The following is a 24,413-nucleotide window of genomic DNA, read 5'->3' on the forward strand; positions in this document are numbered from 1 at the left end:
AAGTCACAGAGAATCCACATCTCTGTAACATACATGCATCACAAATACCCTCTGCACACTAACATCAGCAGATCGTGCCCACTGATAGGCAGGCAACAAACCACTCTCCTTCAAAGCAGGGACAGATACACTTAAAAGAACAGAAGGGCAGGAGGAAAGTCGCTCAGTACTTTCTATCCTACAATACATAGCTCTGTGACTACAGGACATGCAGATGTTTCATTAGTTAGCTTCTTCTCACAGCTTATCTTCCCTGAGCAATGAAGGATTCAGTAATACAAAATCAAAAAGTATCCCTTTCCAGCATGCTCACCTAAATTTCTAACTACCCAAAGCAAGCAAGCAAATGAACAACAACAAAAAAAGCCACATGGAAGCCACCGTGCACTAGAAATGCACCTCCTCATTCCAGCACGTGTACATCTGTGGACAGGTGGTGAGCAAGAGAGTGAGAGAGCCGCATGCCCCCCTGGCCTTGGCAATGCATGAAGTCCATGGCGTTCAGAGCAGTGAGTCCATTGAGCCCATCTTGCATCTTTTCTCAAATGCACAGGCAATACAAAGACTTCATGAGGTAACAATAGTAACTTTTTAAGAGCAGCTACACAAAAGTTACATTAGTTTGTGTTTACTACATAAAGTAGTTTCTATTTGATACCTCTTCTGACAACTCATTGCCCAGTGACACAAGTCTAGAACAAGCTTTTGTCTTCTGGGAAATTTTTTAAACTACCCTATTAGATGCCATTAAGACGAACAGTCATAATTCTGAGTAACACTACATTGTCCAATGACAGCAGATATTTTAACAACTGAATTTTCCTTCGCATATTAGAAACATTCCATTATATAAACACAATTATTTTCCACTGAATGTAAGTAAGGTGTAGAAGTTGGAATTCGAACACTGTACCTTAGAAATGCATAATACAAACACCAAGAGGCCAACAAGGGCAAAGAGTCAGTCCCACAATCCCCCTTCTGCAAAACCACTAAAACGGCACCTTCTAGCCCAGTGCCTGAAACCAACTGCCTTACCTCTTGGGACAGGAAAGGAATGACTTGTGCACAGATAGCATTCAGCCTCTTGACAATCTCTGCCTGTAAAAAAAAACAAAAACAAAAACAAAAAAAAGGAAAGGAAAGCAATGAAGAGAACAGTCAGCTGGTTACAAATTCCCAAAATATTAACAAGATGATATTAATACACACTTTATATTCTGGCTGGTATAATTCATAAGGAAGAGGAAAACACTCATCAGCTAGCCCACTAAAGGGCAGCAGTGACAACAGTGCCACATTAATAGCACAATTTATTAACCAGAATTCATCTTATAAAGTCAACCTTCAAGAACCAGGACAACATAAAAAAATTTAATTTCCATAACTGGAAATCAGTTTCAAAAGCTTCAACAGGACCCTTATTCAATCTGATGTGGTTTTTCATAAAAACCCAAGTTTTTAGAATTTAGATAATAAATATCATTCTTCTCTATATCTCAACTTCTCTCAATTAGTACTCACTGGGATTTTATAATTAAGTCCCCAACCTCTCCCCAAAAATAGCTCCCAACCAACCCCCAAAAGTTGATTAATTCATATCCTTAGCAATAAATTGTTGAAAAATGGCATGTTTTCTTTAACCATAAAAATTACCAAGTGTATTAACCAAGATTTTCTGTGTGAAGAGGTTTAGAACATGCTAAAAGTTGTCCTATACAAGCAATTTGTGTGTATATGGGAACTAACCTTGGGAACTAATCATAGCACTATATATCTGTAAAAGTCCCAATAATGTCAGATAACAGATTTTTCTCTAATAATTTTTGTAAGTATACACATTTTACAAAAATAGGATGCTGCAGTAAGTTTGAAGGAAGGAGGGAGGAAAGAAAGGAAGGTTGCCACTATGTTTCCTTTAAAACACTACTCAAAGCTTCACCAATGTTCATCTTAATTTGTAAATTTGTATTATCAGACTAGAGGCCCGGTGCAGGAAATTCTTGCACGGGGAGGGTGGGGGGAATGTCCCTCAGCCCAGCTTGCACCCTCTCCAAATAGGGGGACCCCTTGGGGGATGTCCAACTGCCGGTTTAGGCCCAATCCGGCAGTCGACATCCCTCTCGCAATCTGGCACCACTGGCTCCTAACTGCGCGCCTGCCTGCCTGATTACCCCTAACCACTCTGCCTGCCTGCCTCATTGCCGCTAACCACTCGCATGCCTGCCTCCCTGATCGCCCCTAACTGCTTGCCTGCCTCATCGCCCCTAACCGCCTCTGCCTCGGCCCCCGCTGCCGAGGCTTCATCTGGATGTCCGGAATGACGTCCAGAAAGTCATTCAGCTGTCCAGTCTAATTAGCATATTATGCTTTTATTATTATAGATGGCTCCTTATAGACTTTGGCATGCGACAGGTAAACACATTTCTTTTATATACATACAAATAAAATAGCTTATATTTTACTGATGAGGTGGGCAAAAGGAGAGGAGTACTGAAAGGCAGATAACATAAAGCAATTACTATTTTTCAAACATTCTTAAAATAAATTCCATCAGGGTCAGTTCCTCATTTTTTAAAAGAACAAAATGCTCTCTTTCTTACTAAGTCATTACCAGAATGATAGCAACACGCCTTGTGCATTCTAGGTTTCCTTCTCTCATCAGCAACCCTTGACTTGATAGCAAAGCATCTTTTAAATGCCAGCACCTTACAAACTTTGCCAGCCAGGAGAAAACACAAATTAACCAAGTTCCAAACCTAAATTTTCCATTCCAATTCTGCATTCCTAACAGGATGGACAAAAACCCAGCACCAACAAGCAGCAGTGAATAAGGACCCAACTGTGCTGACCTGATTTAATTTATGGCACTTGCCCCGTGGAGCATTTAGCTATCCTTTAAGAATGCTTAAACCACCATGAAAAGCTGCAATGGGAATCACCAAATCACTCTCCACCTGGATGAACATACCACAGTGGTTATGGGGTGAAATTCCAGTGTGAGCTGAGAAAAGAGAGTAGCATTCACCAGACTAAAAGCACGGTGTCTCAAAGGCATTTGGTTGTTAAGCTTTCTGTAGCAAGAGGTGGAGGGAGAGAGAATAAAAGATAATGAGACACTTTGGGGCAGACCAAACTGATGATTCTAATGCTTAGAACCATCTGCCAAGCATATTTTCCTCATTATGTTGTTTACATAAATAAAATAGTCCCTTGCTAGGAGAGTTGAAAAATGTGTGGGCACATAAGAAAACTGAGTTCTTTAGTTTGCCTATAGGCAATAAAAACTACTCTAAGGAAACTTAGCTGGCAAAACAAAGACCAAGAGGTATTTATCTGGCTTCTTTAACTTTGGACCTAGGCTATTTCAAGTCTAAACAAATATGGAAAAAAGTCTGTATTTTCTTTAAAAATGTAGAAAAGTCATTTTATTGGTTCATATATGTTTACATGCACACCTAACAGAAAAAGCAGAGGGGGCGACCTCCCAAACATTTTCTTTAAAGGCCTCCTTTTGTTTAAAAGACTTCTTAATTTCTTTGAGTTGTCATGCCAATGGATTTTCATGGTCAGGCTAATTGGCAGCAGGGGGGTGGGATGTGTGTGTGATTTCATAAAATTAAGCCAGTCATTCTTCACTTTGAAAGCTAAAGTTGCCTCGGAAACACTGCTGCTTCCATGGTCATCTAATTTTGCTTCTTTTGTCCCATAGGATCCAGCTTTAGGGAGGCATCATTTATTTACAGGCCTTTTCACTGGGCTTCAGTGATCAGCCAATAATACTGCGGACACACACTTCTAATGGCCTATGTTTTGAAACTGAGTCTAATCTAATGGTGTGAGGTCCAAACTCCTTTTCCAGTACAGCCATTAAGGGATGTAGGTTATTGCTGTTGTCACCATTGATATTTGTCATTGTAATGTAATTAGGGCCCTAAAATGATGCATTACAGCCCTTGGCATAGCTTCTATTAAAATCTTTTCTTCTGCTCACTGAACTGCGACCTGCTTTCTGATGAATAACAGACAGCTAGCTTTAGGGTAAGGAGCAGATTCATCAAAGGAGTATTTTTCAGCTTTGGGGAAAGAGAGGGGGAAAACAGGCAACCTAGGAGAAAAAGCACTAGGGGAGAAAAAGCCACAATACACATTTGAGTTTCATCGGACCACTTGAAATTCTGATTGCATCTGATGAATCTTGCTTAGACAATATAGTCCCAGTCTTTGAATCACATGGTTAATCAGGGTTCTAATCTGCTATCCATCAGCCTAGGCCAGCTCTGTAGCTTCCAATCAAATTTATAGGTGATGTGGCTCATGCATCCCTGAGCAAGTACATTCACAGATAGCCCATTTAAACAGGCAGAGATTCTGAAATAGTGCTGTTAGGATTACTGGATGTTATCATGGTATTCGATGCTTTATGGACACTGCTAACTATTGCCTTCAGTTGCCCATGACATACCAAAATAGCATTAACGGCCCCAATAAAAGAACAATTGTTCATGTCAATATATAACAAAAAGATTGTTTTTGCAGCCATAGTTTGTCAAATAGATTAACAATTTTTGACACTTCTACTATGTCTTCCTCTATCCATCAAAATATTCATTAAAAAAACACTAGTTACGCCGAAACCAGTTTGGCTCAGTGGATAGAGCGTCGGCTTGCGGACTGAAAGGTCCCAGGTTCGATTCCGGTCAAGGGCATGTACCTGGGTTGCGGGCACATCCCCAGTAGGAGATGTGCAGGAGGCAGCTGATCGATGTTTCTAACTCTCTATCTCTCTCCCTTCCTCTCTGTAAAAAAAATCAATATAGTAAAAAAACAAAAACAAAACACTAGTTGCACATATTTTCCCACCCTCAACTATCATTCTATTTCTCTCTTCTATAATTTCCCAGCCTTATTCCATCCCTCCAATAAAGAGGCAATAAAATTGATAACCATCTCTAATTTAAAAAAAATGTTTGAGCTAAATATTTTAGAAAAAAGTTAACTTTAAAAAAGGCATGCTATGAAAATCCTTTACCTATGCACTCCATACCTGGCACATGAATGCTGACAAGCTAACTCCAAAGTGGTGATGGCCAGTGACTAGTAGCATAACCAGTCAGTAATGAAACAGAAAAATGCTGAGAAGAACCTTTTATCCCTTTCATCTTCACACTCAACTCAAGAATCATTGAAAATTATTCACTACCATGCAACATGGAAAAGCAATGCGATGCACTGAAAAGAATGTCACGATTCAATCACTAGATTACAAAACAACAAATACTAAAGCACACAGTATCAGAAACATATTTTCTTTATCATATATAACAAATTGCATTAGTCATTTAAGTAAGACAAAAAACTGGTTAAGCCTATGCTTAAATTGAATTGCAATCTCTCAAATAGTTCTAATACAATAAATCTAAATTTTATTTATATTATTTCCGCCTACATAATATCCTTTAAAAAAATTAAACAAATTTTATTTTAACCACATAATAAACTTGAGAGAAAGTACAGATGACTTTATTTTAGTAACCAAAGAGTCATATCAAAATCAATCATTTTAAAATTTTTCTTAGAATTTTTAGCCTCTCATTGAAATAGGAAAAACACTATTACATATTATTGAAATAAAACAGAATAACAAAACATTAGAAAACCATTTTAGCAGCCAACCAGAAAAAAATTAAAAAAGAACAAAAAATATCTAAACAATTATAGTTTCAGAAAAACATTCTTTAATAACATCTCATGAATAATGTTTTCTACAGCAGTTTCTTAGCCAAAATTTTTTTCCGAAGATTAATCTATTTATTTTATTATGTGCTTATCAAGAACATAACACCCACTATGTATAAACATTTTTTTTTTAAAGTGAAGAATAATTCCTTCTTATTCTGTCTGAAATCTGTTTTGGAATAAGTACAAATAAATCTTGCAATTCTCTCCTTCACCCTCCCTTTACCACTACAGAATCAAAGGCTATAATTTTAATTCAATCAGAAAATTATCTCGATTTGCTCATCAACCTACTCCAAATTTTCTGAGAAACAGTACAACTTTTGGAACTGATTTTGCCTGCCTCTAGATTTAAAAAAAAATCGGAGAACTAATGAGAAATTATTCCCAACTTAATAAAAATCCATACTAACTGTAATGAAAATATTCAAGTAGTACTATTGCTCTACACCAGTGGTTCTCAACCTTCCTAATGCCGCGACCCTTTAATACAGTTCCTCATGGTGTGGTGACCCCCAACCATAAAATTACTTTCGTTGCTACTTCATAACTGTAATTTTGCTACTATTATGAATCGTAATGTAAATATCTGATATGCAGGATGCATTTTCATTGTTACAAATTGAACATAATTAAAGCATAGTGATTAATCACTAAAACAATATGTAATTATATATGTGTTTTCCGATGGTCTTCCAGTGGTCGGCAAACTGCGGCTAGGCAAACCGTGGCTCGCAAGCCACATGCGGCTCTTTGGCCCCTTGAGTGTGGCTCTTCCACAAAATACCGACTTCTGCGCATGGGCCACGAAGTTTCAATCGCACTATACATGCGTACCCACACGTGGTATTTTGTGGAAGAGCCACACTCAAAGGGCCAAAGAGCCGCATGTGGCTTGCGAGCTGCGGTTTGCCGACCACGGTTAGGCGACCCCTGTGAAAGGGTCGTTCGACCCCCAAAGAGGTCGCGACCCACACGTTGAGAACCACTGCTCTACACTGACAACTCAGATTTTATCTTATCAAAATTCAACTTTACAAAAGATCTAAGAACATGTAATGGATAACACAAATTTTATGTGTTTTTTGTTTCGTTTTGTTTTAAAAGCCAGACTGGAATAAGGCTTAGAGATTTAGATCAAAATATTGTCAGCATATTTCAAGTGATTACTTTATATTACTAATAAAGCAATAAAATGAAGTAATAACATATTAACAATCAATTTAATAGGACATCTATCAGTTCCCTAAAGGACTGATTCAACTACCAACACTTTTTTTTACCAAGTATATTTCTCTTAGTACCAAGAAGAAAATGGTGCTAAGGAGTGCTCATTTAGAATTGAAAGTGCCAATGTTCAACCATATTTTTACCCCTAACCCCAGAAGTTTAACTAAAGCAATCGTCTTTGTGTTTTGAACTCGATTTTCCTGGGTGCTCCGTGTGCACAGTTCAGCTAACTGCACACACTGAAGTACTCCATTTGTTTGTCCTAAGAAGACATAGGAGTGCTACAGTAGGAACATGCAGGACAATGTCTTTCCCGGAGTTATCACAGTATACCTGCATCTGGTGAAACTATTCCCATCTGTCCTCAAAGGTGAAGTAGTATTTTACTAAAGCATTTTTGCAATTGTTAGAAAAAAGGGCCGCTATCTCTCACCCCTTAAGCTTTTAAAAGGCCTTTAAGGGAAATCCCAGATACCCGTATTTGACTATTATTTTATCTACATCTTCTGGGCTCTGGTTATTGTAGTTAAATACTGTTTCAAATGTTAAGAGTGATATAGTATCAAGGCTGAGAATGATTGATGATCACTGTGCCTGATATCCAGTTACTCCTAAAAGGTCAAATCATTTCAGTTCTCAAGTCTAAATAACACTGTAACCAATGTAATCACTGTTATACTCAGCTCTACCACAGAGGTGGGGCGGGGAAAATGGAAAAAAGGTGGGAGAGAAAAGTGGGATGTCAGGAGTAGGGAAAGAAAATGTTTTTCTCTGATGAGCTTAACTTCAGCCTTCAGGGAACAAGGTGGGTTTGGACACAGACCCAGATTATTCTGTACTAAAACACCCACACCCAAGTTGTGCAAATGCTCATTTACTCCTGGGCCAGCAAGCACTACCAGCTACTTTTTGATGTCTCTTCTTCTCTCCCTCTATCTCAGAATCTCTCTCTCTCTGAATTTCAATCTCCTGCTCTCTCTTTCTCTTTTCCCGCTACTATTTCCTACTGACATAAATGCATAGGGGCCTTCGAATGCTGATGCACGATTAAGCATTATGATAATTAACCATAGTGGAGGGGACAAATATTCTTGTGCCCATTATAGGTGAAGATCATTCACTGTATTTTTCCCCCACATGATGTATATGAATAAAATGTATGTGATAAAATGCCTAAAAGACAAAGGAACTTTGGATACTAGAATAAAACCAAAAAGAAAAACACTAGCTTCTTACCAAGTTCTCATCAAGGATAGCTATAACCAGGGAAACAATAAGACACCTTCTATACACTGAGAAATATGCTGTATTTCTCACCCACAGGTGAGGCCAAAGACTTTGTCTCTTTTTTTCTTATTTATCTCCATTTCTCAACAAAACTTCATCAATATCCAAACCCCTCAACACTTCCTTTCCTCTTCTCCGTTCAATTCTAGCCTCTATTGCCCTTCTTCCTCCCAAGTATATATAATTTCAACTCTCTGATGCCATCACTGCGCCAAGTTACCCTTCCATCCCCTTGGATTATGTTCTTGCCATGATAAATAGCCAGCTCTTACTAAAACAAAAGTGTTGCTCTTCTGCTGTTTGCACTTGCCAAATAATACCATTACCAACCAGGTCCAGGCACAGCAGACAAGTGACTCCGCAGATAGAGCACAAAGGGGGAGAAGCAAAGGTGTGACCCCGGCTTCAAAAAAGACAGGTGTGGACAAAGCACTGCAAGGATGAAGGAGGGTCCCTCTTCTGACCTGCCTTCCCCTTATCTTCCCAGGGCTAGTCCCAACTCATCATTTAAGTCTTAGCCCACAGGACACCTACTCAGACATCCTTACTCACCCCTCCTCTATGACTCCTTCTCACACTCATCCCACTCACTCTGCCTATTACAGTCTTTTCTTCACAGCATTTATAATCATCTGAAATTAGCTAATATGTTTTTGTTTCATGAACTAAAGAGTAGTACTTCAACAACTTTAATGTGCACACTAATCACATGGGAATCTTGTTCAAATCCAGCCTGGAGTGGGACCTGAGAGTCTATACTTCTAACAACCCTCAGGTGACATTATGCTGTGGGGTCCACAGACCACACCCCAAGAAGCAAGGTTCCAAAGAATTGCCTGGTATGTAGAAGACACTCAATAACACGAATTGAATGAACAGAAGTAACTGCAGCCCAGGTTAGGTTGCAAGCTCCGGAAATCTTTGCAAGCATGCTGAAATTGGGAAAGTTAGAGCAAGACCTGCTTTAGAGTCTGATTTGGTTTGTTAACCTTCCTCACACACACCTTTTCTGGCATTTAGGATGCCAAGCAACTCAAAAATAGTAAGTGATCATAGTGGACCCCCAAAGGAAATACTAATTCATTTAAGACAATTCCTCACTGATAAGTAAATGATTAAAATTCCATTCTGAAACCTTTGCAGGACATGTTTTAAAAGACTATTTTAGAAATGCAATAAAGGAGATGCCACTTAACCTCCCTCCTGAAATAACTCACACCAGACTGCCATCACTTGATTCACTGGAATTAGGGTAACCGTTAAGACAGCACAATGGATGGGCACCTTGTGTGCTGAGTCACAATAATCTCCACAATGATATCTCCAGAGTGAACCAGGGGGATGAATCCAAGAGCCCCCCAAAAAAGGCGCTACCCAGGCACCAACATCCCTGGTGTCACAGGAAATAAAAGAGTGGTTCCGGATACACTCAGCACCTGGAGAGTCAGAAACAGGTGTAGGAAGCCAGGGACACAGCTATAGCATGAGGACTTCTAGAGAGAACCTGCCATGGGAATTCCTTCCAAACAAAGTCCAGGAATGCCGCAGCTCCACATGAATGGGATTCCAAGTATGGATTCGGGTACACAAAGACCCTACCCACTGGCCCTGACAAACCTGTTGAAATACTCTCACTGTAGAGAGTTCTAATAATTAGAAGTTTTTACTTAGAACCTACTAGTTCCTTGCTTGTTTTTATTTTTTGTCATTGATACTGGGTGTCCTACACAAAAGCCCACTATTGCTCACTGATTCCTCACCTAAACTCTTATAATGCCTCACATAGGTGTGACCCCTGGTACTCTGGTTAAAAAATTAAGAGAGAAAAAATAACTCCCATCCCATAGACCAGTGATGGAGAACCTATGACATGCGTGTCAGAGGTGACACGCGAACTCATTTTTTGGTTGCTTTTTCTTTGTTAAATGGCATTTAAATATATAAAATAAATATCAAAAATATAAGTCTTTGTTTTACTATGGTTGCAAATATCAAAAAATTTCTATATGTGACACAGCACCAGAGTTAAGTTAGGGTTTTTCAAAATGCTGACACGCTGAGCTCAAAAGGTTCGCCATCACTGCCATAGACCAAGAACTCTCTCTAATCAGAAAAGTAATAGTATTCTCTCTACAATCAGGCTCATATCTATTTTTCCTTGTTTTCTTTGTTTTAATACTTTACTAGGCAGGTTGAGAAAATTAAAGGTATAGAAAACTACTGTCATCTATATTTGCTCCTGTATTCCTATTACTTTTAAAAATGTATTTCAAGCTTTTAATTAAATTGTGCAGGCAGTTTAAAATATTTAAACATATGTACATTAGTAAAAGCCAAAAACATGAAGGTATTGCTTTCTGTTCATTCAAATATTTATTAAGCACCTACTATCTATCAGGCCTATTTTAGGGGATGAATGGAGACACAAGGGTGAATAAGACAAATAAGTTCCTGCTGTCATGGAGTTCACATCACAGAGCGGGAGACAGAAGCAAACATATAAGTATGTAAAGAAGAATTAGAGATGCTGAAAAATGCTGAGAGAAGCCTGAGGCAGGAGGTGGTACAGTTTAGATACAATCAAGGAAAGACAAATAAAAAAGTGACTTAAAAGCTGAGATGTGGCTGGGTACAGCATGGCCCAAAGCAGACTCTAGACTAAGTTTAGCAGATGTCATTAACAGGTATCACATACATAAAGAGCTCTCTGATCAGATTACTTCACAGAGGTTAAACCGGTTTCTTTCTTGTTGAACATCTCAGAGCCTCTTACTTGATAATGTTATAAATCTCTAGAAAGGAGTACATAAAATGCAGTCCTAATCAAACTTCTTTGACTATAAAATCCTTTCTTCACAAAGCTCTTATAGGAGATTATATTTTGTGGGCAACACTGAGTCAGTCAATGGTCTCCAGCCCTGGCTTTGCACTAGCATTACAAGTGGATCTTTCACAAACACCAACACACAGGCTTCACCCCAGACCAATGAACTCACACACTCAGAGGGTAGAACCCACCTGCTAGTATTTTATTTTAAAGCTCCTGGGGTGATTCTAATGTACAGGCCAAGATTGAAAACCATTAAGCCAGAGCACAGGATGCATGCAATAAAAAACCAAGTGGAAAATAAGGACAGAAAGGGTTCACTGGGGTCAGACTATGGAAGGTCTTGAATGCCACGCTAAAGAGCTTGAACTTTATTTGGAAGGCAGCAAGGACCTATCAAGGACAATTCCTAGGAAAGCTGTGATAAATACCAGACAGGAGGTTAAGACACTCCAGTGCATTTCTGCCCTGCACACCCCTTTCTTGCCACTGATTATATTTAAGTGGCTGTGGAAGGACAGAAAAGATTTATAACCACAAAACATACCAAAAGAGGAAAGATGGAGGATGAAACATAATTTCAGAATAGAAACATTATGAATTCCCGTAACACCACAGACTTAGGAAATTCAACAAGATGCTTTCAGATACCGGCTCATTCATTCACTCTTACCCTAAGCTAGCAGCTACGGCAGAAACAGCAGTGAATGCCCAATCGATCTGGGCCTTAAAGTGTTTATAATCGAGTGAACCAGACGAACAAATGGAAATAAGCATACTAACAGACATCATGTGGTATCAAGGTGGTACACAGAGGAGCCCTAGAAATGCAAGTGTGAGGATGGCAGAAACCCCTTCTGGCTGAAGTCATTACAGTGGCTTTGGGGAGAGAGCAACATGTAATCCATATCAATTCGGGTTTTCGGCAGTTGTCTACAATACTGTCAGGCCAGTGTAACAGTCTGAGAAAAAGAGTAGGTGAACAGGAAAGATTTATAGAGCTCATAATCTAGCAAATGAGACAGACATTTAAGTAAAATGTAGGGTAGTTTTAAATGCTTAACAGGGGACTGTTTCCCTGAGTAACTGATGGTGGAGTGAGTCTGCTAGACAAAGAGCAGGGAAAGGGGAAAACATTCCAAAAAGTGAATGGACAAATTGTCCAAATTCATTCAAATTGGACACATGGGACCAAGTGAAAGGGAACGGGCGGCACAGAATGAGGCTGTAAAAGCAGATCCAGCAGAGCCTAGTGTACCAGGATTATCTCCACCAAGGTTAGACCAAGTAGGCGATGAGAGCCATCTTAATTATGGTGTCTAAGGATGCTAGTCATCATCGTCGCCCTCATCACCATCATCCTAAAATTCATGGATAGCTCCTTAAACTCAGAACAATTTTAAGAGGATTACTGCTGTCCCATTTTAAAGATCAAACCAAGGAAGTGTCAAGTGTTAACTCACCATGATCAGACAGCTGGAGAGAAGTAAACAAATGGAGGAGTAACTGGGAGTAGATTTCAAGAAACCAGATGATGGCCTGTGTGCAGCTAAAGAGTGAGAGGGAAAAGCAATCCTCATCTGCCTCTGGATTTCTGGCTTGAGAAATTGGGTGGATGCTGCTGGCATTTCCTGAGATAGAGATCACTGGACCAAGAGCAGGCTTGTGCAGGAGGATGTCTTTTTAGGACATGCTGAGTTTAAGTACCCATGAATTCTCAAAGTTACATATAATGGTCTCAGAAGAGACATCCAGGTTATTGAAAAAATTTGGTGAGCCATCTACTTAGCAGCATGGACAAGATCACCTATGTAATGGGTAAAAGGAGCAGAGAAGAGCAGAGGCATGTTGGAGATACTAGCTGGATTTCCAGGAGTAGAGAGGGCCCCCAAATAACAACCCAATGTGAATAGATAGAGAAGCGTACCCTGAGCTCCTGCAGCCCAGATAAAGGAGCAGAGAGGCAAAGGCTGCAGATGCAGTGATTAGCCGGAGGCCAGCACAGCAATCCAGGCATAATAAGAGTCTGGTGGAACGATGGTGAGGAAAGGAGACATGCTGCACAGGGAGACAAGCAACAATGAAAGTAAGAGGTCCATGATTCCAATGTGTAAAGCCTGGATATGGTGCTACTGTTCATTAAAATAGGAAGTCACAAGGCTGATTTCAAGGTTTGCTGTGGGGGACAGTAATGGAAAGGCAAGGGAAAAAATCCAGATTCAAGTGATAAAACAATTTGGAAAGCACACCACATATTGTGAACAATACAACTGTGAAGTCAATTCCCATGTTGACCCTAATTACTAATCTAGCTGAACTATACTCTAAGCCAGCGGTTCTCAACCTGTGGGTCACAACCCCTTTGGCGGTCGAACAACCCTTTCACAGGGGTCTCCTAAAACCATCCTGCATATCAGGTATTTACATTACGATCCATAACAGTAGCAACATTACAGTTATGGAGTAGCAACGAAAATAATTTTATGGTTGGGTCACAACATGAGGAACTGTATTTAAAGGGCCAGAAGGTTGAGAACCACTGCCTTAAAGTAAATAGTTCTGTTCTAAGACAGAACTGAGATTAGATAGTGCTACAAGTTGAGTAGCTGTATTGTTACCTATCGATTCAAACTTAGGGCTCTTCCTGTCTCTCAATTAAGAAGACATCCCTGGGGTGGGAGGTGGGGGAGCAGACCCACTGGCACAGTAACAGAGGACAGTAGGTCAGTGCCTCCGGACTGATTGAAAAGAGAAGTGAGGTCACAGGCCTAGTCCCAGAAAATTTGCTATTTCTCCACTTTCTTGAACTGTGACCCAGAAAAGACATTGTCAGTATTTATGTTTCGCTACTGGCAAAGAATCTCTCTTCCTCTTTTCTTGGCAAACAGATACTTGCCCTGGATGCAGTAAATTTTATATATAGTAGTAAAAAAGTAAAGACTATAAGGCTGGGGGGAGGGAGGAGAAGGGAGGTGGAGAGGAAGTCAGGCTGAATTTCAAAGCTTGCAATTTAAGACTACATAATAACAGTTGTGTGAGACCTATAGAAATATGTGCTTTCCATTGAGTAGATGGTAAAATGAAAAACAAAAATTGTTTAAGGCAAGCTATTCAGAATCAGAAGTACTAAGAGAACTTAAAGGAGTTTTGCATTAACCAAAGCAAACTGTACTGTCTCTTACAGCTTCCTACTTGCAGAATCTGTGTAAACTGCCTTAACTATTTTGCACATGTCCCCACCACCTTGAACTGAATCATACCTTTAACCTAACTTGTCTTTAAACTTACCTTTTACTTTTTTGGGTTACATTTCCGTTTATTTTACTAACTTTGACTTCAGTCTATTCCTAATTTATAAAGACAACCCTAATAAACCTCTATTGCAGTGCTACTGAAAGCAGTCAATCCCCAAATTGTTATCCATTGACAAGAAGATAATGGGCTTGTACTGGAATTAAATAAACTATTGTTTAATTCAGTTAGGTGCGTTTTTTAATTCTTTTTCTTTTCTTAATAAAGACATTCTTTTTTGTGTGTGTGTGCATTATCCTTATTATCTTGTTAGAGCACAGAGTAAGGTTAAGAATTCAATATTCAGGACGGAGTGTCTAGATGTGGAGAAAATCCCCGTTTACAGCCTATCTAATGGAAAAGACTAACACCTTGGTTTCCCACCAGTTCATAGGCCCCAAAGAAGTATTGATCTTTTGCTTCAAAACCAAGCTGCTTACCAGTTATGCTAACAGTCTTCCCAGTTCTCTCATAAAGACATTCTTGATGAAGTAGTATATTGACTTACAGTCTGGCACAAGCTCCTTATCATATCGCCCACCTTTAAAAAATAGTTCACAGACCTGCAGCAGCCTACAGACCTCACTGAGTAGCACTGCTCTAGAGCAACACTTCTAAATCCTAAACTGCCTGGGACTTCAGAATAGGTAACAGGGATATTCCTTCAGGGCAACAAAACTCTCCAACACAGCGCTGATAAATGGTGCAGTACATGATCCCCGCGCTAGTTTATGCAGAAAAGGGAAGTGTTCAAAATTGTACTTAACTACTTAAAGGTAGGTGACAGCCTAAAAATCAGCTCTGCAGATACGCCAGCCAAGGTCTTCCCACTCATCATGCTGCCTGCTAGTCTGTTGCTGTGGTACAACAAACAAAAATAAGGGACTACACAGTTCTAAACAGTATTTTCTTATTCCCAAATGAGAGGGTTAAAGAAGAGCATGAAAAAAATGACAGTACAAGGATGTTTGTGCTTCTACCACAACAAAATAAACTGCAAAACTGGAGTTTTGCTTGCTCTTTAAATTACGTTTAATGTATTTTCTGCAGAGAATGTGCTCAAAGAGAAACCAAATTAAAATAAAATGTACTACTTCATGATTCTTTTTGCCCATTTAACTAAAATACAGCTCAGGAATTAGAAGGCACTACTATGGGTAGGGTAGCCACTCAAGGATAAAAAGAAGAGAGACAGAATTTGAAAGTTTAAGTAACTATTAGAGTAGGGTCTCAGTGAGCAGAGAAGGGAGAAAAGGAAAGTACCCCTCTTCTAGGCAGTAGTGTGCCAACTCTTCAGCCGCCAGCTGGAGCTCAGGCAGGCTACCTAAAGCAAGGTACAGTACCATTAAAATTACTTGAATTGGCTGACTTATTCCAGAGATGCAACAAAGGTTATGCAGATACCACTCTATGTATATAGACATCCTAATCAGGGGTCTCATTCAAGCAGCACATGGATTCCCATGTACTATATAAATTCAACCATGGAAATAAGAAATGACATAAATATGAAAGACATTTTGGAGATTTCTGGCTCCTTGCTACTCAAAATGTGGTCAGTGAACCAGCAGCATCTGGGCATTAGAAATGGAGAATATCAGGCACTACTCCAGGCCTGCAGAAATAACCTGACTTTAACATGATCCCCAGTGGCTTGTATGCACATTAAAGTTTGAGAAGCACTGCTCTAGTTCACTGGTTCTCAACCCTACTTTAGAATTACATTGGAGCATTCAGAAAAATACTGATGCCCAGGTCCCAGGTTAGGGACCCAGGAACCAGCATTTTATAAAACACACTGATCGAGTCCTATTCCCTTGTTTTATGGCTATGGATAAGAAGCTGAGACTCAGAAAAGTTAAATGACTTACCAAGATTACAGGAAGTTACTGGCTGAATTAAGAGTAGATACTAAAAAATATTTAGGATTGTGTTGCTCATAAAAAAAGGTTGAAGCAACCATAGTTACCAATAAACCAAAATTAATTTTAAAGATCTAAGGTTTCATTTTACTATACATTATGTTGTACTTCTGTACTTTTTAAAGAAAGAAGGGTATATTATGCTTATTTTAGGTACCACCCTTTGGAACTTAACCTATATTTTCCATAGAGGGTAAGGAGCATAATTCTCCATCTACTACAGCATTTAGGTCAGAGTAGTAGAACCATGGGTGAGTCTTTTAATTTCTTTTGCTTTCTAAAATTTCTTTAATGTGAATACATTATTTTTTCAGCAAAAAAAACAAAGCACTTCAAAACTACCTTTTAAAAGAAACCTCACTTTAACTTAGAATGAAAAGTCCAAAAAACAAGGACAAACACTGTGTTCTGATTATAAAAGTTTCCCAAAGCAGAGACCTGATACTTAACACACCTAAGACAAGAAACTTCTGCCACAACTGCTGACCCTTTTGGTGGTTGATGATTATGCCATTACATTTAAATTGCCCATAAACTAGCACTAGATACATGGGCATGCGGTGGGAGGTGTGGGTGGAGTGAAGGAAATTAAAAGCTGCGGTCAGACTTGAAAAAAAAATACCCCATAAAGCAACGTATGTTTCTCACAGTTGAAACAGACTGCATGACAGACAGCAAAACCACATTTCCGCATTTTTTTTTTTTTTTGGAATGGATCTGTGGCTTCATGCCACCAAGCAATATTTTGGTTTACCAAAATGTACTCTTATGGCCTTTTTAATTTCATGTTTACTTAACTTTCCTTACCATCACTGCTGTTCTCACTCAACTACAGCAGCTTAAGACTAGCATCTAAAGGAGGGAAAGTCTAAAATACAGTTTAAAATGCCTTACATTAGGAAAAAAGGAAGAAAATTAACCACACACTTATAATTCACATTGACTAAAGTATCCATTGTCATTTTAGTATTTAACTCATACATAATGAACAATGAAAAGAATTATTTTTTTTAAATATAGTATGTCTCAAGAGAATTACAGACTTGGTCTCATGTTTACATGAAATTTCTCAACACAAAAAGGATAAGGAATCGCTGACCTGTTCACAGTTCTTAGCCAATAATATAAAAATTAAAAAGAAACAGAAGAATGACTGAGCAAGGAGTTTCCATAGCTAATGAATAATTTAGAGCAGCAGTCACCAACCTTTCAGACCTCATGGACCACTGGTTGGCAACCGCTGCTCCAAAGGTTTCCTTAAACCAGCAGTTGCCAACCTTTTGGACTTCATGGACCACCAGTGGGCCTCAGACCACCGGTTGGCAACCGCTGATTTAGAGCATCTTGTGTCTATTTCCAATGTTAAGAAAAAGTTTAAAAAGTAAAAGAAAGAAAAAAAAAGGTAATTTTATATCTTTTATCCTATATACTAGTCCTATATAATAAAAGGGTAATATGCAAATTGACCAAACAGCAGAACTACTGGAACACCTGCGGCCCCTTGCCCTGCCCCCACCCCGATCAGGTGCGGGGCCGGCCAGCAAACCCCTCACCCTGGCTAGACCCATCCACGGCCCCTCACCCAGCCAGCCCACCAATTGCTCCCATCGGGGCAGGCCGACTGGACCCCACCAATGCACGAATTTGTGCACCGGGCCTCTAGTATCTAGAGGCAGTGATCAAGCAAAATGAAGAAAAACACTCTCTCATACACTGACACAAAGGTAGAACACCTTTCTTAAAATCCTAAGTTTTTAAAACCACTGCCCACAGAGGGCTACCTGGCAAAGTCCACTATGGTCTGGGGTACAGAATAAAGGCACAAATACAGGTCTTGCTGAAAAAGAATCTGAGAGGTTCTTGGCAAGAGTACCGATTTGCCAGGAGATGAAGGGAAAGTGCTGATATGAAGACATGAATGAAGGTGAAAGAAGCAACAAACCCACTTTCATTCCCTCCTCATCTTTCTATCACGCCTTAGGCACCTCACCCGCTAGCATAACCAAGACCAAGTTCCCTTTTCTATTAATGGTACTCTGATTCTGCCAGTCTGCAGAGGTCACTGTCTTAGGCCTTTCTCTATGCATTTACACACTATCCAATGAGCTGTTGGGTAACTTGGGTTTCTCCTTTCCAGCCACATGTCACCTGCTCAACCCCGTCCCTCTCTAATATTTATTGAAGATTTGCTGTCAGATCCCAGGCTAGCTGCTGAGAATAAAGCAAATTAACCAAACAGACATGATCCTTCCCTACTGTCTGATTAATCTTCCCTTTGCATTCCTTCAATAGCCCACTACTAGAGCTAGCATTCAAGGCCTATTATAAGGCATCCCAAACCTACCTTCTTACCGATTCTCTCCTATATCACCCAACAAGCTGGAAATGCTAACCACAGCCTGAATATGCACAGCAGTTTCCTTCCTTTGTGGCTTCCACTTGGAATCCTCCCCCTTTCCTTTCCTCCTGCCTAAGTGACTCTCTGCTCTGAGGTGCCACTAAAATGTCCCTATATCCTCCGTAACAGCATCCTTAATCACTCCTGAGCCAGAAAGACTTTTTCCTCTTCTGCCTATGTCACAACAGTGTCATCACCACACTGCCTTGTACTGTTCACACTAGGCCAAATGCCACAAAAAAGAATGGACTCTCCATGGAGGCAAGTGCTCGACCTCCTAGCCCTCAAAGCACCCTGCACATAATATGAGGTCAAGTAACATTTGTTGAATGAATGATTAAAAGCCATCATTGCCTTTTTACCTTACATCTGAGGTGTCCAGCACTCTCCCTTAACCAAGTATCTCTCTCAGTGAAGGAAGACTACAAGAACCTCATGAGGATTAAGTTCTTTTTCAGGTTTAAGTCTTTAGGTTATAATCGTCTTTATCTTTGTAAGTCTAGTTCTAGGTATTTCAGTTTGAGAAGCTAAATATTTTCATTTAGAAAGATAATTTTGGAGATGAGCCTACAACACACAAAAATGACAAAAGCATAACCCCAAACTATAAACTGAATAACAAAGGAAGAGTGAAATTTAAATCTAATCTAGGAAAAGGTATGAACTCCATCTCACAATCCAACAAGAATTTCACCAATTTTCTTTTTCTGTATGCATCCTAAACTGATGCAAAATATCCTGAGTTTTTGCTTATAAGGGAATACTATTAGCTCCCCTTAAATCTGGTTAAAGCAGGCATAACTATGGGCCTCCTTCTTAGGCCAGCTATATCGAGCATTTGGAAATGAGCTGCCATGTTAAAAAGCAAGGTTTTGTGTGTGTTTTTTAATATATTTTATTCATTTTTTACAGAGAGGAAGGGTCTGGGATAGAGAGTTAGAAACATCGATGAGAGAGTAACATCAATCAGCTGCCTCCTGCACACTCCCTACTGGGTATGTGCCCGCAACCAAGGAACATGCCCTTGACCGGAATCGAACCCGGGACCCTTGAGTCCATAGGCCGGCGCTCTATCCACTGAGCCAAACCGGTTAGGGCTAAAAAAAAAAAGCAAGGTTTTTGTACACAGATGTACTATGCCTGACCTAGACTCTCCTAAATCTCATGAATGTAAGAAAAAGCTTACAAGGAAGTAGAGCTATCATCCCCACCTTCCTGGAACTTACATAAAAGAAAAGCTCACTGGAATTTTGCAGGACACAATTTCTCCATTAAAAAGCCCAAACAAGCATTGTGTCTTTCCCAACTTAGCCAAGAAAATGTTCAAGCAAGTAACTGTGGAATTACCACTACGCTTTTTATTGGCCACTTAAAGTGAACTATTATTTTTTGAGGTTAACCAAGGCAGGCATACTTAGAGGTAATAAGCCACACTCTAAAACAGTTCTGTCCCCCCCAAAAAATCAAAAGCTTTTAAAATAGTTACCCACATTTATAGCACAGCACAACCGAATATGCAGGGAGGGAAAGTCAGCCCAAGTAAAACTAAGGTTCACTGATCAGTGCCCACACATTCAAAAATAAAATGAATCCATGTTCCAGACTCACACGTTACTTAGAAAATCCAACATTCCATTTTGTTTATTTATTACAATGTGATCAGGGTCACACAGAGACAAGCACAATGCGCTCTGACCTAACCATGAAGCCAAGCATGTCAAACTCAAAAGTTAACACCAGGGGTCCTCAAACTATGGCCCGCGGGCCACATGCAAATACAAATATTGTATTTGTTCCCGTTTTGTTTTTTTACTTCAAAATAAGATATGTGCAGTGTGCATAGGAATTTGTTCAGAGTTTTTTTTTAAACTATAGTCCGGCCCTCCAACGGTCTGAGGGGCAGTGAACTGGCCCCGTTTAAAAAGTTTGAGGACCCCTGGTTAACATGGACCAAATAAACGAGGCGTGCGGCCCACGGGCCACGAGTTTGACATGTTTGCATGAGTTAAGTGAAAGAGTAGAAGGACTATTTTGCAGCAAGATCTACCCTGATCCTCATATGGGACAGAACAGACCAAGGTGTCATGTTTATTTCTCAGGTGGCCCAGTCTATCATCTTTGTACTAAAAGCACTGGTATTATATATAAGTATGTCTTTTATTACATGTTTTACAATAACTGCTCTAGTTCTGCATCATCGTTACTTTAGTCTGAATGCCGGCCCTGAAAAAATCACTGAATTCTAACCATCTACTAATTGACTGTGGGACTTTTAACACTTGTCATCTTATTCATGTACATGAAGAGGAAAATCCTTTAGCAACATTATAATATGAATGAAAAAGTACCTAATAAAATATAAAGTACTATATCTATTTATCTATCTATATGCAGGGTAGGACAAGAGTAGGTTGTCTGCATGGAAAATAATACAATAATCCTATATAATAAAAAGCTAATATGCAAATAGACCAAATAGCAGAACAACCAAACCAGTCGCAATGATGTGTGCTGACCACTAGGGGGCGCGTGCGGAACATGACAGGCGTCAGCAGCAGGTGGCAGAGGGCAGAACATGGTGGGCATCGGCCGTGGCAAGATGGTGTGGCAGGTGAGCAGGGGTGCCAAACCAAGGCAGGGTGCTGGTCACTGTCATTGGGGCGAGCTTCTGGTGGTTATGGAAAATTCTTTGCTCCAGCAGGCCGCAGTCCCACCCTGCGCTTGCACTTGCTGCCAGCTCCGGAGCCACCATTCACACCTGCTGCCAGCACCTGGCACCGCCCCAATCGTTCGGTGCCATCAGCGGGTGCAAGCGGCAGCTGCTGGCTCCAATCGCTCCTCAGGGCTTCTCCACCTCCTCCTGCTCCTGAGAGGCAATTGGGGCCGGCAGCCACCTCTCACAACCACTGCCAGCACTCGGCGCCATCAGCGGGTGCAAGCGGCGGTTGCCAGCCCCAATCGTCCCTGAGGGCTCCTCCACCTCCCCCTGCTCCTGAGGGGCGATCAGGGCAGCAGCCGCTGCTTGCACCCGCTGACGGTGCCAGCCCCACTCGCACCCGCTGCTGGCACTGGCCCCAATTGCTCGGCACTGTCAGTGGGTGTGAGCGGGGCCAGCGCCATCAGCATATGGGAGTGGTGGCGGCGGCAGGATTGGGGCTGCCCGCAGACAGGGGACCGGGGGCCGCAGCAGGAGGGACCAGGTGGGGGTGCAGCAGATGGGCCGAGACCTGCCCCTGTGCCTACAGCAGCCTTGTGGCCCACAGTTCCTTTCCAGGTGCACAAATTCATACACTGGGGCCCTAGTTAATAAATAATACAAGAATTAACTATTTCCCATACTCACAACTGTAAACCTACTTTTGTCCCACCATGTGTAAATAAAGTAGAAAGTACTATATAAAATGTAGACAGATATCCATTTATATTCATAACTTTACTAGGTTAATTTTGGACTTAATAAAACCTCTGAAAATAATTGTTAAAAGGGACTTTCTGAGACTAAAAGAAGTGATAGATACCTCAATTTCTGTTCACTAGGTCACAGAAAATAACAAACTAAAACCAAACAGTCACCTTAAACCGAAGGAGCTAAAAAAGATCTTGGTCTTCACTTACACTCTAATTTTAAGTTGAAAAGAGTAGTCCTGAGAAGTTAAGGTACTAGGCAATATCACACAGCTGGTAATACACAGTGTTCCAAACGAAGCATATGGAATATAGCAGACAAAACTATCATACCAGTGATCTGAAATTGAGTCAAAACACAGGACCTATTTTACTGGCTGGTTGATCTCACGTTATTTATCTACATCTCAGCCTCCTCATATATAAAATAAAAATATAATCAATTATAATAAAGAAAGTTGTTGAGAGACTAAATAAAATATTACCTGCACGATAAGCTTTCTAAAATAGCTTTTTGTTATGATTATTACTCATTCAACAACACTATCCCATCTTCACTAATAAAAAACACATATCTTCAAAGTTCCTTGTCCCTTGAACTAGAAGCTTACACTTTTACTGATTTGGAGGGAAGTTAGCTGAACACACCACAGTGTAGTTAAGATCAATATCTCCCCACACTCACTCAAACCACATGCATACTGACCTATTAATAGTACAAGAATTCTTCATCACACAGACTAGTGATAGAGTGACGTTCAAACTGAATTTTAAATTCAGTTAGGAAGGATTCATGCTTGCATTTTCAAAAAGGCAGATTCCTCATGCTAAAATAAACTCTACTGCAACTGGCCTAACTCTCTCCTGAAAGGCACACCAAGTTCAGTTGCTTTTACTTTCCTTTCTGCCTTGCATTTTTCCACAAATTTAACAAGCAGGTACCACAGACCTATCTAAGTTTGGAAGCTCTGCATTTGTTATCCAGCAACTGATATATATCCTTAAAATTATTAAACCACATATATTCTTGGCTAGCTCAATCTGAATGCAAGTATTCCCTCACTCACCAAATATTTCCGAGCACCTACTGTGTGAGAGGCACAGTTCTCAGCACCAGGGACACAACAGAGAACAACAAACACCCCTATTCCCAGGGAGCTTACCTTCTAGTGCAGTGGTTCTCAACCTGTGGGTCGCGACCCCTTTGCGGTCGAATGACCCTTTCACAGGGGTCGCCTAAGACCATCCTGCATATCAGGTATTTACATTACGATTCCTAACAGTAGCAACATTACAGTTACGAAGCAGCAACGAAAATAATTTTATGGTTGGGTCACAACATGAGGAACTGTATTTAAAGGGCCAGAAGGTTGAGAACCACTGTTCTAGTGGGACAGGGGAGACTGGCAAGAAACAAGTTTCTATCTAGTACATTGTATTTGCACAATACACATTTGGAATGCAGGAACAGCCAGTTTTATTAAGCGCTTTGCTAAAAGGGGACCTAGACTTCATATTTTAAGTTGTGGTTCCTAGCCTCCCTTTGGGCAAGGCCCAGGCACAGAAGGAAGAAGACAGGCTTTGTACTCATGCACATCCACACAGATCACATCTCTAGCTAGAGATGATACTGTACCACCTCCTATACTGCCAGGAGCACCCCCTGCTCCTCATATTGCATAGCGTCAAGAACATCATAGAAACAAGCACACTATTTGTTGTCTGAAAATAGGATGGTCAGTGAAAGGAACCCTGGAAGGGCAGTCAAGAAACCCATTTCCTTTTCTGCCAGAGACTGGCTATGCAACCTTGGGCCGTTTGCAGACCTACGTAAATCCTGGTGTCCCCGCCAGCATGCTGATCCTCCAATACTCTGACACTGGGCTAGTCTAAGCCCTTAAGCCTCAGTGTCATCTGTTTAAGAAGGCCATTGGAATGACACTGCTTGGCAAACTGTCGGGTACTCCACCAACAGAAGCTATTTAAATAAGTACATGGATCCAAGCGTGCTACTTGCTTTATAGGAACATCAGGAAGGTTAAGAAGAACATATAAAATGCCTTAAGCTCTCTGTAAAGAAAGAGTAGTAGAGCTCATAATTTCTACGATTACTATTCTTTCCAGTTATATGTCCTTGCATTTTCAAATTCTTCAACCAAAATAATCCATACATAGCAGGACACATAGTCAGATAATAAGAACAGAATCCTAATTAGAATAGTAACTGAAATAAGCTTGCTTAAAAAACCAGAAAGTCAATATCCAGCTCCCTTCCCTGAACCTCTCACTGCCTAAGTTGCTGCAAATACCAGGT

At 40.3% G+C, this 24,413-nt stretch overlaps 1 protein-coding gene across 18 annotated transcripts in view; it reads right to left on the minus strand.

Moving 5' to 3' along the window:
• Positions 1–24,413, minus strand: part of LOC118667433 (transducin-like enhancer protein 4) — a 144,175-nt gene that overhangs the window by 107,490 nt on the left and 12,272 nt on the right. For 12 of the 18 annotated variants that reach the window (XM_036330754.1, XM_036330755.1, XM_036330749.1 and 9 more), the window contains exon 5: positions 1,039–1,101. The exons of the other annotated variants lie outside the window; for them this stretch is intronic. In XM_036330754.1, coding sequence (XP_036186647.1) covers positions 1,039–1,101 — 63 coding nt within the window. The remainder of the gene's footprint in view (positions 1–1,038; positions 1,102–24,413) is intronic. 18 annotated transcript variants of the gene reach the window in all.

Source organism: Myotis myotis, unplaced genomic scaffold, assembly GCF_014108235.1.
Source record: "Myotis myotis isolate mMyoMyo1 unplaced genomic scaffold, mMyoMyo1.p scaffold_m19_p_12, whole genome shotgun sequence".
Taxonomy (NCBI): domain Eukaryota; kingdom Metazoa; phylum Chordata; class Mammalia; order Chiroptera; family Vespertilionidae; genus Myotis; species Myotis myotis.